The following is a 15,000-nucleotide window of genomic DNA, read 5'->3' as shown; positions in this document are numbered from 1 at the left end:
CTGTGGTTGCTGCAACTGGCCAGGTCTTGGTTGGTATTGTGGCTGGTGCCCACCATATTGTGCCCACATCATGGGATTATTATACTGAACTCCTTGAGAATATGAGTTTGAAATGGGCATCTGGCTGGCTTTTGGGCCCACCTGGTTACTGTCGGTAGTGACAGTGGGCATTGGTGTGGTAGTGGTAGCCACAGTGTTGAGAGGGTACTCTGGCAAGCCAGACTTACTTGTGTTTGTGGATGTGGAACCTGCCTGACTGACACTAGTAGATGATATACCAACCTGGGGATAATTGGCATACATATTCCAATGAGTGTAAAGATTTGCTGCTTGTGGTGTTGTTACTGAGGGGCTAGTAGAGTAAGTTTGAGCAGGGTGTCTGGGTCCCTGCTGGGTGCTGACTGGTGGTTGTGCCTTGGTGGTAGAGGTCATCTGGCCTGCAGAGATGGACTGGTTGGAGTACACCACACCACCAGCTTTACTATCATCATTAGGTCTACTGTTTGCCGAGTAGTGAGAGCCAGCCTGAATGTACATGGAGGCAATCGTGAAATGACCTGCTTGATTCTGTGAATACTGATATGGGTGGTAACTCTGAGGGGTTGCCATTGTTGGTGCTGCTGGTGTTGGGGCAGCACCTGGCTGATGCTGGTGGTAGTTGTAATAACCCTGGGTACCGGCAGTGCCAGACTGTGGCATTTGTGTGGTCCCTGTCACCCCACTGGTTGTTGCTGCTTGTGTACCTGCTGTGTAGCCTGCAGGCACAGATGCTGAGTAACCTGAGACAGGTTGGGGCTGCTGTGGTTGTTGAGGATGCTGTGGTTGCTGAGTTTGCTGAGGATGCTGGGGTTGCTGAGTTTGCTGTGGATGCTGTGGTTGTTGCTTTTGCTGTGAATGCTGTTGTTGCTGTGGATGATGGGGATGCTGTTGTTGCTGTGGATGTTGTGGATGCTGGGGCTGTGGTTGCTGGGGATGGGGCTGCTGTGGTCGTTGGGACTGGTGCTGAGTGGCTGTAGTTGGACCACTGTGCTGTGGTGGGATCTGAGGCATACCAGAAGCAGTGGCTGAAGCTGTTGCTGTGCTTGTAGATCCTGCAGATGCATTATGATAGCCATAGTATGGGTACTGAGAACCATAACTATAAGGACTGCCATACTGGCCTCCAGTCTGTGAGGGCATGTAGCCACCAGTGTGCGTGGCTGTGGTGGGGACTGGCTGAGGTGCAGTTGCTGCGCTTGCAAGTGCTGGAGCTGGGATGTTTGATGCTGGTGCAGTAGAATGCTGGGCTGGAGGGTAAGCCATCCCACCAGAGGCAGCTGGGTAAGATGCTCCAGGCTGCTGAGGATAGTATTGGCTACCAGGTGCACCATAAGGGGTTTTGTATGGGGAACCAGAGCTGTGTGGGGCAGGAGAGGGTGCTGGAGAGGGAGCAGAGGGAGGGTAGGCTGAGGTTGCACCTGAATAGCTTGTAGAGTAACCTGCACCACTACCCTGGCCACTGCATGAGGTCAAGGGATCATTCTGTTCTGAACCTAAGGGAGCAGGTCTCACTCCACTAACATAAGAGGCAGCCGGATCATATCCTACTGTCCCAGGATGAGTGGATGCCATGCTACCCGCTGCAACTCCTGCAGCACCCACACCACTACCACCTTTCATATGCTGTAGGTAGTCTTTCAGTTTGGGTCCTGATGTTCCTGAGGTCACCTCCATGTTGGTGGATTGACCTGGCATCACAGAAGGCTTCTTAGATCCAAGGGCACCTCCAGTAAATTTTTTTACATTAGCAGATAGCACCTCTTCCCTCTTCTCATCCTGTACCCTGCACAGAGACTTGACTCGGGAAGACAATTTGTTTACTTGTCCCTCCAGTTTGTGGTAAAATTCCTCAGCATCCTCTGCCTTCTTTAGGATATTGAGATAGGCACTGTATGCTGCCATTAAGGAAGAAATAGTTTCTGTCCGCTGTGCCTGCACCTGGTTGGTAAGCCTCCGTGTGGTGGCGTAGGCAGCATTGGCTTCTGAAAGTGCTTGCAGGATGTTGGCCTGGGCAGCCATATTTTGTTCCAGCAGAGCAACCTAAGGCAACCACAGAAACAAAACCATGAACTGATATTATCATTAATACAAAGTAATATTTTGGCTGAAACAAAAACACAGTGACTTTCAACAATTCATCCAGAAACTCAGTATATCTTACAAATGAATGACACAATTATAACCCCATCTAAGAGGAAGCTTACCAGTTTGTCATGCTTCTTGAGTTCAATCTTGAAGAAGTCCTCCATGTCCTCTTGGTTAGTCACCAACTGCTTAGTGACATCATCTTCCTGAATGTCTGAGCGTAGCTGAGCATCCCACTTGGCACGTTGTGCCTGCATCTCATGCACCTTGCTGAGCAGTCTTTTTACCTCCTGCTTGGTTGCTGGATCTCCCTGGGCTGTGGATGACAAAAATTACCTCAATATCTCAATGTTTTTCACTATATGGATAGTTAATGATGTAAAATTATTTACACTCTACATTAAGACAAACTTGATGTAATACAGTATATACAGTAAGATACACAACAATGCACAGTCATTATAATGTACAACTGCAATAATGTACTAAAATTTTAATAAATATTTAATCGGGAATAACAAACCAACACTGGCATAATGAACTCACCATTAGTGCGAGCACAGAAATTTTAATAAAAATCTAATCAAAATAACAAACTAAAACTCACAAGACTAGCTCACCAGCTGTGTGAACTGCTGGTCACTTGAGAGAGAGAGAGAGAGAGAGAGAGAGAGAGAGAGAGAGAGAGAGAGAGAGAGAGAGAGAGAGAGAGAGAGAGAGAGAGAGAGAGAGAGAGAGAGAGAGAGAGAGAGAGAGCTCTAACTTAGGCAGGATTTCCTATATGTATACGCATGACACCGACAATAGGTAAATGTGACTGATACTTGTCAAAGCAGTGTGAAACTCAGGATGGTAAGAATTTAGGACTAGATGTGAAATTCAGGAAGGTACTGAATATATTCGATGTGTTATCTCAAATTTAGTAGTGCAAATGTGTTCATTTTGATGTTTTTTTTAATTGTGGAATTTTTTATATTATTTTCTGGTTCCCTGGAATATATATATATATATATATATATATATATATATATATATATATATATATATATATATATATATATATATATATATACACACACACACACACACACACACACACACACTTATTATTATTATTATTACACACACACACACACACACATCACACTTGATGCCATATAAGGCACACCCCACACTTCAGCAGGGCATATTCAGGAAAAAAAGTTTTTTTTATGTATTTAAGCATGTAATGTTTAAAGCAAGCTGGTGATACAGCTGAACAAAAAGCAAGCAATCACAATAATAAAAATATCCTACATGACTGCAGTAATAAAACAGAGGTAGTGGCCTAGTCACAGAGATGAGGCAAAGAATGCAACCCAGCTGGCAAGGTGTCAACAACATACTTGGTGTGTCACTGAACAGGGTCACATTTTCATTTTCAACATTTTCTTACATCATATTATAGCTGAAAAATATGATATAGCACCCTTGCCTAGTGGTGTAAATCTTTGGGTGTATGGGTGAAGGAGATTTCAAAATTAAATCTATAGGAGGCCTGACATTCGCATATAAAATGCTGGATGATTTTTTGCGCCATTTTTATGAAAAAAGATGAGTTTTATATGCCGTCAAATACAGTATATATATACATATATATATATATATATATATATATATATATATATATATATATATATATATATATATAGTGGAACCTTGGTTACTAAACGTCTCCCTTTCAAACAACCTGGTTTTCAAACAAAAAATTTAACATAATTGCTTTGATTGCCATACCCTAATTTGGTTTTAGAGCAAAATTAGTTTATTTCAAATACTACAAGATGTAGCATTTATCACTAATTCATAGTTTCTATAAAAACTTTTTATTTTTATGTGTTTGGAGGAGAGACACAGAGGGTAAGATAGTAATTCAATCTTTGAAATGTTAAATGTGATCCCGTTGAAGAAGTTGAAGAACTTGATGCAAACAAACAAGGTTCAGTGCTCAGCCTCCTGTGGCTCTCTCTATAACCCACACCACCATAAGTACTGCACAACTGCATTTTCCTAGTAGCTTTTCCCAGCAGCAAGATGTCTAAGTGTTATGATCACCTTAATTTTGGCAGTAAGTGGGTTGCTCCTCTTTGTATCACTCTGTAAGGCTTCCTTCACTAGATCAGTAACAAAGACCTGCATGGTCTAAACAATGTTTTTTGACGAGTTCAGTGTCACTAAGTTTATTCAATACATCCTTTCTGGATAAAAAAAATTCTAAGCTGGAGATTTTGTGAAACAGCCATCTCAGCAGTGAGTTTAGGTCATTGCTCACTAAGACATGGTGGACAGGCGTCTGAGAACAGATTAATCTATTTTACATTAATTCTTATGGGAAAATAGTTTCTGTTTTCGAACATTTTGGATTTCAAACAGCATTCATGAACTAATTAAATTTGAAAATCAAGGTTCCACTGTAAATAAATAAATAAATAAATAAATAAATAAATAAGTAAATATATATATATATATATATATATATATATATATATATATATATATATATATATATATATATATATATATATAAAATTTTTTTTATCTTAATTTTACCTAATGAAAAGGTAAAAGTTGTAGTAATGCACTAGCAAGTGAGCTAACCATATAAATCAATACTCTCACCAAAAACACAAACAACATTAACAACAATACCCCTTAACAAAGATACTTAATCTCATCAATGCATACAAATTCTAGCATGCAACACACACACACACACACACACACAAACTCAATATGGTCTTTATTCCTAAATGAACCACAAGACCATGAACCCAGCTCACCTTCCACACTTGCCACAGATGGTATAGCTGCCATCACTTGGTCAAGAGGTTTGGAGAGGAGCTGGAGGTTGGGCAGGTGGGTGGTGATGGCACGGTGAAGGGCTACATTGTTGTCCTGGGCACTCTGAGTTGCCTCACGGTATTTGCCAGCCTCACGCCGCAGGTCCCCAAGGATCATGTTGGGTGCCTGTTTCCCCATCATTGCATTGAATTCCTTTTCTTTTTCTTCCTCCTCCTGTTTGGAATGTTAATGTTATCCTCAACTTCATAATTAACCCCATGTCCTCCATGAAGGAAAAGACATGAGGAATTTTAAGAGTAAATTAGCCTCTTAGTCTCAGTTTCTCAATTAGTCTCAATTAGTCTCTTTTTCAAGTACAAGTAACACAAAAAAAAAAAGGTTGCCACTTCATACTTACCCCAAGCAATCTTTTGATTTCTTCTAGAGCTGCATTTATATCATGAGAAAAATTGGATATCTTTGCCATGATGTCTGTGAGTTTCTTGACTCCATTGCTGGCATTTAGGTCAGCACAACTTTCAACCAGCTCCTGATGACAAAATAATACATCACATATTTATATCTGCCCAACACTTAGAAAGCAGTATTTCATTTTTTAATACAGATCATTATGACAATCTGTTCCACATACAAAAGCTTTACAGTAAGACAAACAATTTATCTGAGCACAAACCTGAGGTAGAGCATCTGAGTTTGAGTCTATGGTGAGGGTGTCCAGCTGCATGGAAGCCAGGTATGTTTCTAGCTCCTCATTCTTTTCTTGGATGGCTGTGCCTATTTGCCGCAGCAGTTTGGCCTTCTCCTCACTGTAGCACAAAACACCCAAGAAATTTCACATACTAAGGTTTCAAAATGTAAATAAAAGTTGATGAATTTCTTTACATACCAGATTACAATGGGAAAAAAGACACTATTATAAATAATGTTTCTTTCATTTCTTTTACTCCAAGGCATTGATGACAAGCATACATATATGAAAAAATGCATGCAGACTCCAAGCTATTTAGTTGAAGATCACATCCATCGACTCACCTGTACATGGAGGAGGCCTGGTGAGCTTCCAGAGGCACCAGCTTCATGAAAATGTCCTGGCCAGAGACCTCCATATCATTCACACTGAATGGAATGCCCTTCACCAGTGATGCACCCTTCACCTCAGGCAGGGACGCAATGGGAGGTACTTTCTCATGGTAGACAAACTCATTCTCCTTCTGGGCAGCTGTGAGCTTTCCTCCCATGACATCATGGGAGAACGTCAGGCTCTCAGTTATGAGCTAAAACATAATAAATCTTTCACATCACTGAATAAACACTGACCATTTTATTAATTATCAAGAAAATACTTTATGACAAATAAATGTCTACATACAACTCAAGCTTCTCTAACAAATCTTCTGTACAAAGAAAAATCTACTGCTGCTTAAGTGTACACACAGCTCCTACTAAAATACAATTATTCATAAGCACCTGTGCCAAGTTGTATGTGAAAATAATAAATAAATCATCACATTTCAAACCTTTGAGTGCATACTCTCATTGGACTGACTCAGCTTATCCATGAACTGGATGAGACAGCCCACATGGGATAGAAACACAATTAAATTATTACTAAGAAACAAAGGTTCACAGGGTATCAACACATGTCTGGGATGCAATGATCTGGATAACAACCACAGTAAGATATAAAACTTAACTCACTGGTGTCACAATTTAAGGCAGTTCTTACCTCTTGTTGCTCCAGATTCTTGGCCAGTTTGGAGGCCTCAGTCAGAGCATCCACTGCTGCCTGGTAGTATGCCAGCCGCTCCCCCATCTTTTGCTGCTCCTCAGCTTGCATTCCTTGGTACAGCAAAGCCACAGCACCATGGTACGCCACCTTGAACTCACAGTATCTCCGCCACATCTAACATATATACCATATGCATTATGAATAAAGGATAATGGTTCTTAAGAAATAATTCCAGACTATGGACACAGTGCTTAACATAATGACGGTAAGCAAGTCTAATGTCAACCAGTATATTTTTCACTAACCTTTAATTTTCTGGATCCCACAATATCTGCAACAACTGCATCTGTAGACTTCCCTGGCCAGAGACTCTTCATGGCAGCCTTTAGGTACTCTACCACCTGCATAGCAACTTTGGCTGCCAAGAAATATCACAATTAATTTGATTGTAAAATCATTCCACTTCATCTGATATTTTGTCTTGAGTACATACAATAGGTTCTAGATACACATGGGATGCCTAATTTGAACTTCACATAAAGAAATCAATAAAACCTACAACTGCAGAGTCCATTAATCTAAACTTCACATATAATAAATCATTACATTTGTGATACATAATATATCAAAATCATGAATCTTGAATCTTCCGAGTTTTCCACCATCTGGCTACGACTACTGAGTCACTCTCAAACTGAATTTATCTGTGCTGTATACCTCTCACCCAACTCCTCTGACTATAAGAAATTCTTTGACTACTTAACTTCCAAAGTGGAGCACATTCTCACTCTCTTCCCTTTTGTAGAGATCTCCATTCTTAGAGACTTCAATGTTCACCACCAGCTTTGGCTTTCCTCTCCCTTCACTGACCATCCTGGTGAACTAGCCTTCAACTTTGCTATCTTCCAAAACCTAGAGCAATTGGCGCAACACCCTACTTATATTCCTGACCGTCTTGGAGATACGCCCAACATTCTTTACCTTTTCCTGACCTCTAATCCTTCTGCTTATGCTGTCACCCTCTCTTCTCCGTTGTGCTCCTCCGATCACAATCTCACATCTGTACCTTGTCCTATCGCTCCAATCCCTCCTCAGGATCCCCTAAGCGAAGGTGCCTCTGGTGTTTTGCCTCTGCTAGTTGGGGAGACCTGAGGAGGTATTCTGCTGATTTTCCTTGGAATGACTACTGCTTCCGCATCAGAGACCCATCTTTGTGTGCTGAGCACATAACAGAGGTGATAGTGTCTGGCATGGAGGCATACATTCCTCACTCTTTTTCTCGACCTAAACCTTCCAAACCTTGGTTTAACACAGCTTGTTCTCGTGCTATACATGATAGAGAGGTGGCCCACAAAAGACACTTAAGCCTTCCATCACCAAAATCTCATGCACTTTATATTTCTGCTTGGAACCATGCCAAGTCTGTTCTCCAACTAGCTAAAAACTCCTTCATTAACAGAAAGTGTCAAAATCTTTCAAGATCTAACTCCCCTATTGACTTCTGGCATCTAGCCAAAAATATCTCCAATAAATATGCTTCTTCTTTCCCTCTATTTCAACCAGATGGCACCACTGCTATCACATCTATCTCTAAAGCTGAACTCTTCATTCAAACCTTTGTTAAAAACTCTATCCTGGACGATTCAGGGATTGCTCCTCCCTCTCCTCCACCCTCTGACTACTTCAAGCTACCTATTAGAATTCTTCACAATGATGTTTTCCATACCCTGGCTGGCCTAAACCCTTAAAAGGCTTATGGACCTGATGGGGTCCCTCCTATTGTTCTCCGAAATTGTGCCTCCGTGCTTGCACCTTGCCTAGTCAAACTCTTTCAACTCTGTCTGTCAACACCTACCTTTCCTTCTTGCTGGAAGTTTGCCAACATTCAGCCTGTTCCTAAAAAGGGTGACCATTCTAATCCCTCAAACTACCATCCTATTGCTTTAATTTCCTGCCTATCTAAAATTTTTTTATAATCTATCCTCAACAAGAAGATTCTTAAACATCTATCTGATCGGCAGTAGAGGTTCCATCAAGGTCGCTCTACTGGTGATCTGGCTCTCCTTACTTACTGGTCATCCTCTTTTAGAGATTTTGGTGAAACTTTTGCTGTTGCCTTGGATATATCAAAAGCTTTTTTGATAAAGTCTGGCACAAAGCTTTGATTTCCAAACTACCCCTCCTACAGCTTCTATCCTTCTCTCTGTAACTTCATCTCAAGTTTCCTTTCTGACCGTTTTATTGCTGCTATGGTAGACAGTCACTGTTCTTCTCCTAAATCTATTAACAGTGGTGTTCCTCGGGGTTCTGTCCAGTCACCTACTCTTTTCTTATTATTCATCAATGACCTTCTACACCAAACTTCTTGTCCTATCCACTCCAACGCTGAAGATACCACCCTGCACGCACTTTTCCATGTCTTTTCATAGACATCCAACCCTTCAGGAAGTAAGCATTTCACGAAGGGATCTTTCTAAAATTTCTGATTGGGGCAGAGCAAACTTGGTATTGTTCAATGCCTCAAAAACTCAATTCCTCCATCTATCAACTCGACACAACCTTCCAGACAACTATCCCCTCTTCAATGACACTCAACTGTCCCCCTCTTCTACACTGAACTTATAATCTGAACTGGAAACTTCACATCTCATCTCTAACTAAAACAGTTTCTATGAAGTTAGGGGTTCTGAGACATCTCTGCCAGTTTTTCTCAACCCCCCAGCTGCTAACTCTGTTCAAGGGCCTTATCCATCCATGTATGTAGTATGCTTCACATGTCTGGGGGGGGTTCCACTCATACCACTCTTCTAGACTGGGTGGAATTAAAAGCTTTTCGTCTCATCAACTCCTCTCCTCTAACTGACTGTCTTCAGCCTCTCTCTCATCGCTGCAATGTTGCATCTCTAGCTGTCTTCTACCACTATTTTCAAGCTAACTGCTCTTCTGATCTTGCTAACTGCATGTCTCCCCTCCTCCCACAGCCTTGCTGCACAAGACTTTCTTCTTTCTCTCACCCCTATTCTGTCCACCTCTCTAATGCAAGAGTTAACCAGTCTTCTCAATCATTCATCCCTTTCTGTGGTAAACTCTGGAACTCCCTGCCTGCTTCTGTACTTCCACCTTCCTATGACTTGAATTCCTTCAAGAGGGAGGTTTCAAGACACTTATCCTTCAATTTTTGACTACCACTTTGGACCCTGTTCTGGGACTGGCATCTCATCTATCTATCTATCTAATTTGACACTCAAAGAAGGAAAGACCACTTCATACCTATGATGGTGGGCTTGCGGTTGTCTGTCATGCTCTTCTCCAGGATGCACTCCTGTGCCTGGGCCAATGCTACATTGTACATGAAGGTTAGCAGTGTTGGACTCAGGTCAGATTCCCGAGGCTGAGGGTATGTTTCACGCAGGTGCTGCATGATGAGGAATATCATAGACACCATCAGCATCACTAACCTATTTTAATCTTCCACACATGGTGCAAAATATGTATCTAATTTGACAGTAAATGAGAACAAGTCAGAAAGATGATTTCCTACTTTTAAAATACATTTGTTAGAGTTAAATCAACTTATAATCAGAAAAAGGAATCTTTACACATAATGCACAAGTATTCACAACAGTTCAGAACAGTTGGTTAATAAAATCACGTGCCTGCACTTAAAAGAAAAAAAAAAATTTATTATGCTTCTAGATACTGCTCTTTCACTATCACTCAAAATAAACTGAAACCAATAACACAGAGAAACTGATACATGTAAATCATGACAAGTAACCCAAATTAAGGAAAAAAAATACCTGGGATGTCACTATAAGAATAAAATCACCACCCTACAAATTAAATGAACTGAATCAAGCTTCCAATAAAGAGTTCCCAGATGCCTTTCTCTCAATGCTGTAAACTATAGCATCCCATGGAGTATGTACCTGGAAAGCCCATGCTGCACACTGGAAATGTGTGCAACTGATCTTCATGCCGTCAGGAGTGTTCCTGGCATCCATGGCCCCAAGGTCAGTATGCAGCGCCCCAATGTTGTAGAGGATGCATGCCATCTCATACTTGATGTCAGCCACATTGTAAACTACACTGGAGTATATGTCATACCTGAAAAGTACATTGAAATCATGCCATAAGAACACTGAGCACACAGGAAACAAATTATATGAACATGGTAGTTTCTGAAACACTCCTGCTATACAAAGTCTATTTACCAACCAATCTAAACAGTCTATGTTCATATCACTGTCTTAAAAACTAGATTTAGTTACCTAACCTATGTAATTAAGACTTACCAATTGAATGTGATGGCAATGCTGGGGTTCTCACTGAGGGGGAATCTGGAGACAAGGAAGTGTAGCTGACAGTAATATTTCTTAAGGAGAGAGCAGCCAGTGAAGTCATGAGGGGCATGGGTGGCTGATGCCCGTAAAGTCTCCAGCTCATGAATTTCAGCACTGTAGCTGTCAGGATCTTCATTGTAATGGTCCCTTATATACTGTCATGAGCAAAAAAAAAAACAGGAATACACATTGGAGTACCAGGAAAATATAATCTATAACTAGTACACCTCTCAGTCAATTTATGGTTTAGTACTCCATAGGATGCATATGTACTATATTGAACTACTATATTGAATGTGTGAAGATTTCAATGTGTGGTCAACTTCACCCAACCTACAATGCCTCTATTAAGTCTCTGATGCTACACAGTCTGAGTCCACATCTGTTCATGAGCACCCCTTGACAGAATGAGGCCCTTAACACTCCTGTGAGATGTCACAGAATCTGGTTTGTATGTCAGATTATTTAAACATGTATCATTAGTACATCAGTCACACTATGTTCACTCTAGGTTTAGCATCTCCATACTTCAAGCAATTAATAATAATGGGAGTTTTAGTATTTTGAGATTATAAAGAGCACATGATTGATCACATATATTACTCTGTATTAATCTGCTGAATGTGCAGAAAACCATGTCACTTTTATGGAACACTGTCTACAATGTAGTTGCATGCTCAAGGTAAGCTCTGGATTACTATGCACTGTTAAATTTCTTTTGAGTATCGTTAAGGGAGTCCTTCCTGGCTAGCTGGTTATAATATGGAGTCAGGTTTATTTTTTGAAAAGCCCTTCATTGTCAAGCCATCAACACTGAAGCATGTCAGTTAGCTAATTTGACTTGAAATGTCATGACTGATGCACAACAGTTATTATGACTTTGGGGTTCACAGAAGACATCCAGTTGTGTTAAATGGTTATAGTTCTCACTGTTCTGTGGCCAAGAAACAGTTTTGCTAAATCTGGGGATTTCAGGAGTAGTCTTCCTGTCCATGTCATAGACAGTACTTGCTCCCCTTACCCAAAAACCCATGGCAAGAAAATGATGAACAGGTAGCCTGAGTTCAGAAGCTTTCCACATAATCATACTAACTTCCAAGTATCAGTTTCCTGAACACAACAGTGAGGACCTTTTCAGAACTACATAGGTAAATCTAACATAAATCTTTATCCTCCTTGCTCAACTGGACATCCCCTTGTTTGGCAAAAAGGCCCTCGGTGTGACATCGCCAAGAAAATGACATGGGCACTGCACTAGGAGGGGCAGCCCCATTGGTTACGTCTGGCCGTAGTCCTATAGTACATGTTTGCTGTCCCCATTCTAAGATCCTGCTATCTATCCAGGTTTCCGGTCTTCTTGTGAGTTGAGAGAGAGACATATATACAAGAAATGGGTGTATTATATGACACGGCAGTTCTATCAATCAATTATCAGTGGCAAGGAAGTAGACAGTCCGTATCTGAACAATATCCTGCACTGGCTGGGTAATAGTGGCGGCCTCAAACTATATCATGACAAAAGCAGCTCATGCCACGCCAGATAATAGCCCACACCTCCTAAACAAAGAGCACACACAGCCTTGCATCGCCCCGGGGACATAAGTGGCTGTCAAAACATAGACCTCCGTCGCCTAATCCAAGACTTCAGCCGCCGCCACTAAACACCCTAATTTACCACTACATTCAACATAATTATACAACAGCGGGGGTACGGTGGTAAAAAAAAAGTATTCATAATCTCACCTGTCTTAGTTTTGGTCCAAATTCAACACTTTCAGCGCTGGATTTAAGCTCGAAGCCCAGCATGCGCAGCCGTGGCACTGCCTCCATCTTGTGTTGCTTTCCTAGCCTTCACTGTCACCAGCCTTTGTATCGGCACGCCCCTCGGGAATTTCTTGGCTTCCTCGCCTTTTTTTTTTCTTCTTTTTTTTTTCTTTTCTTTTTACATTTTTATTCTCTGTCTATCTGTTTTCTTCTAGTGATTACTTATATTGTTTACCTATCTGTATTTCTTCATTGTTCCACTTTCTGTTGTGCTTTTGATCCCCCTTCTCCCTCCCCCCCCATTTTTTATCTCTATTTCCTTCCTGATGTCACTTTAATTTATTTTCCTTTTTTATCTGTCTTCACTATCTCACATTTTTTTTCTTTCTCCGAATCCATAAAAAAAAAACATAAATCTTGAACTTTTTTTTTTATTGCCACGGCTATTTTTTGCTGTAATTCAAGTATATTGGCAGTTCACTGAGGAATAAGCTTTTTATGAGAGATGATGGAAATTGTCTGCATATATATCCTCACATTTTCACGTCTTGGTAGTTATCCACGTATTTTTACAAGATACATGGTGAGGGTGGGGCGGGAGTGAGTCAGGCGGTCAGGTGACTCCTGTCATTACACCTTGTCAACATTCGTCGCTCTTCCTGCCTGATCATTACATGCCTCCTCCTGGAACTACCTTTGTCCCTACTTGTTATCACACCCTTTCAATACGTTTACTACTACTGCTACAATATACATACGATATTTTACTTTCTTCAGTTTTATTCCTCTTCTAAATATTCATTCATTTCCCACCACCACCACCACTACTACTCATCACCACGCTGGGGCCAGGCAAAGACGGAGGCTTGCCGCGTTCTGAGGGACACGTGAATTAACGCCTATCTATTGTGTACCTTTTTTTACCCCCCCCCCCCCCGCCATACTCGTCCCCATCTCAACTACCTCTAGTAACCCCCTGCTCGTACCTTTACACCTCAATACCCCCCTCCAGAACCCCGCACTTGCTTCTAGTAGCTTCATATACAAAGCTCCATGAGCGCGATAAAAAAAAAAAAAAAAAAAAAAAAACCTCGATAACCAATAAATCGATAGCGATAACCTTATCGGCGACAACCGATGTTCGATAGCTTGTTAGAAATTTATTCCCCAATAACCGATAACAGGTAAATCCAAAATTCCGATACTAGCGAGAACGATACTGATATTTTAAATAAAAAAAATCAATAAATCCATATCTTTATTTTTATCTTTGACCTAGAAAATTTGAAAAATCTTTAAAAAATTAATGAGAAGTAGTTTATAACTAAATTTGATTTTGAAAATTTAAAATATGTTCATGTTCCAAAAACTAGAATGATCGATTATCGCTAGTTTGGAACCAAAACTATCGGCGATAAAGATGAATCACGGGAAAAATAATTTTTGGATAACCGATAATCAGACATCGTTATCACGAAAAATCCTCACGATAATTTATCGCTATAACACCCACCTATACTAATGACGCTATAGTCTGCTCGTTACAATACATATGATACGGTTGTTGAGAGAGAGAGAGAGATAGAGAGAGAGAATTGTCACTTACTTCGTGCAGTTTAACAATTTAAGGCGTGTCACTTGGCCTCATGCTGTGCGCCAGTGAAAATATGAAGCAAACGAGACAGCATGCCGCGCGTTACAGACGAGTGTGGCCTGTAGGCAATTAACGCGCTGCACTCCATAGTGTGGACGAGGTGTCATTTGTATTTCAAGCACTTTTCTCCCCTTCTTACTCTACACCCCTCCCCCCGCTTCTTTATAACACCTACTTTCCCAATAAACTGTTAAGTCTCACACACACACATTATAGCCAATACGTCATTTTTCGTGAATATCCCCATGGTCTGAAGTAGGAAAAAGAAGGGAGAGGATGAGAGAAGAGGGAGGTGGAGGGGAGGGCGTGGCAGGTTTTTCCACTGGTTGTTCCAAAACTGGTGCCAGCTAATTATTATCATTTAAGCATTGTCTTTCTGCGTATTTGTTGTATATTCTAAGAGTGATTCTCAGCCAGGGGTAAATTTACCCTTTGGGGATAAAAAAAAAAAAATGGCAGGGGGTAAATAACTGATATACTCGTATCTAATAACTGAATAATAACTTAATTAAATTTCATCTTGTAAAATGAGAGAGAGAGAGAGA

The 15,000-nt window shown here is 40.8% G+C and overlaps 1 protein-coding gene across 3 annotated transcripts in view; it reads right to left on the bottom strand.

Annotated features, from left to right (window-relative positions):
* The window catches only part of LOC135109681 (tyrosine-protein phosphatase non-receptor type 23-like), a 25,466-nt gene extending 12,526 nt beyond the window's left edge, over nucleotides 1-12,940 (bottom strand). For 2 of the 3 annotated variants that reach the window (XM_064021223.1, XM_064021224.1), the window contains exons 1-12: nucleotides 12,781-12,940; nucleotides 10,990-11,192; nucleotides 10,624-10,801; nucleotides 9,965-10,109; nucleotides 7,000-7,112; nucleotides 6,692-6,868; nucleotides 5,998-6,239; nucleotides 5,639-5,771; nucleotides 5,363-5,494; nucleotides 4,944-5,178; nucleotides 2,244-2,440; nucleotides 1-2,079 (exon numbers count right to left, since the gene is read on the bottom strand). The exon at nucleotides 1-2,079 is cut by the window's left edge and continues 663 nt beyond it. In XM_064021223.1, coding sequence (XP_063877293.1) covers nucleotides 1-2,079; nucleotides 2,244-2,440; nucleotides 4,944-5,178; nucleotides 5,363-5,494; nucleotides 5,639-5,771; nucleotides 5,998-6,239; nucleotides 6,692-6,868; nucleotides 7,000-7,112; nucleotides 9,965-10,109; nucleotides 10,624-10,801; nucleotides 10,990-11,192; nucleotides 12,781-12,867 — 3,921 coding nt within the window. In that variant the 5' untranslated portion in view covers nucleotides 12,868-12,940. The remainder of the gene's footprint in view (nucleotides 2,080-2,243; nucleotides 2,441-4,943; nucleotides 5,179-5,362; nucleotides 5,495-5,638; nucleotides 5,772-5,997; nucleotides 6,240-6,691; nucleotides 6,869-6,999; nucleotides 7,113-9,964; nucleotides 10,110-10,623; nucleotides 10,802-10,989; nucleotides 11,193-12,780) is intronic. The other variant, XM_064021225.1, reaches the window with a different exon arrangement.
* Between the last annotated feature and the right edge of the window lie 2,060 nt (nucleotides 12,941-15,000).

The sequence above is a fragment of the Scylla paramamosain genome, chromosome 19 (genome assembly GCF_035594125.1).
Source record: "Scylla paramamosain isolate STU-SP2022 chromosome 19, ASM3559412v1, whole genome shotgun sequence".
NCBI lineage: Eukaryota > Metazoa > Arthropoda > Malacostraca > Decapoda > Portunidae > Scylla > Scylla paramamosain.
This window is presented reverse-complemented; position numbering and strand designations above follow the sequence as displayed.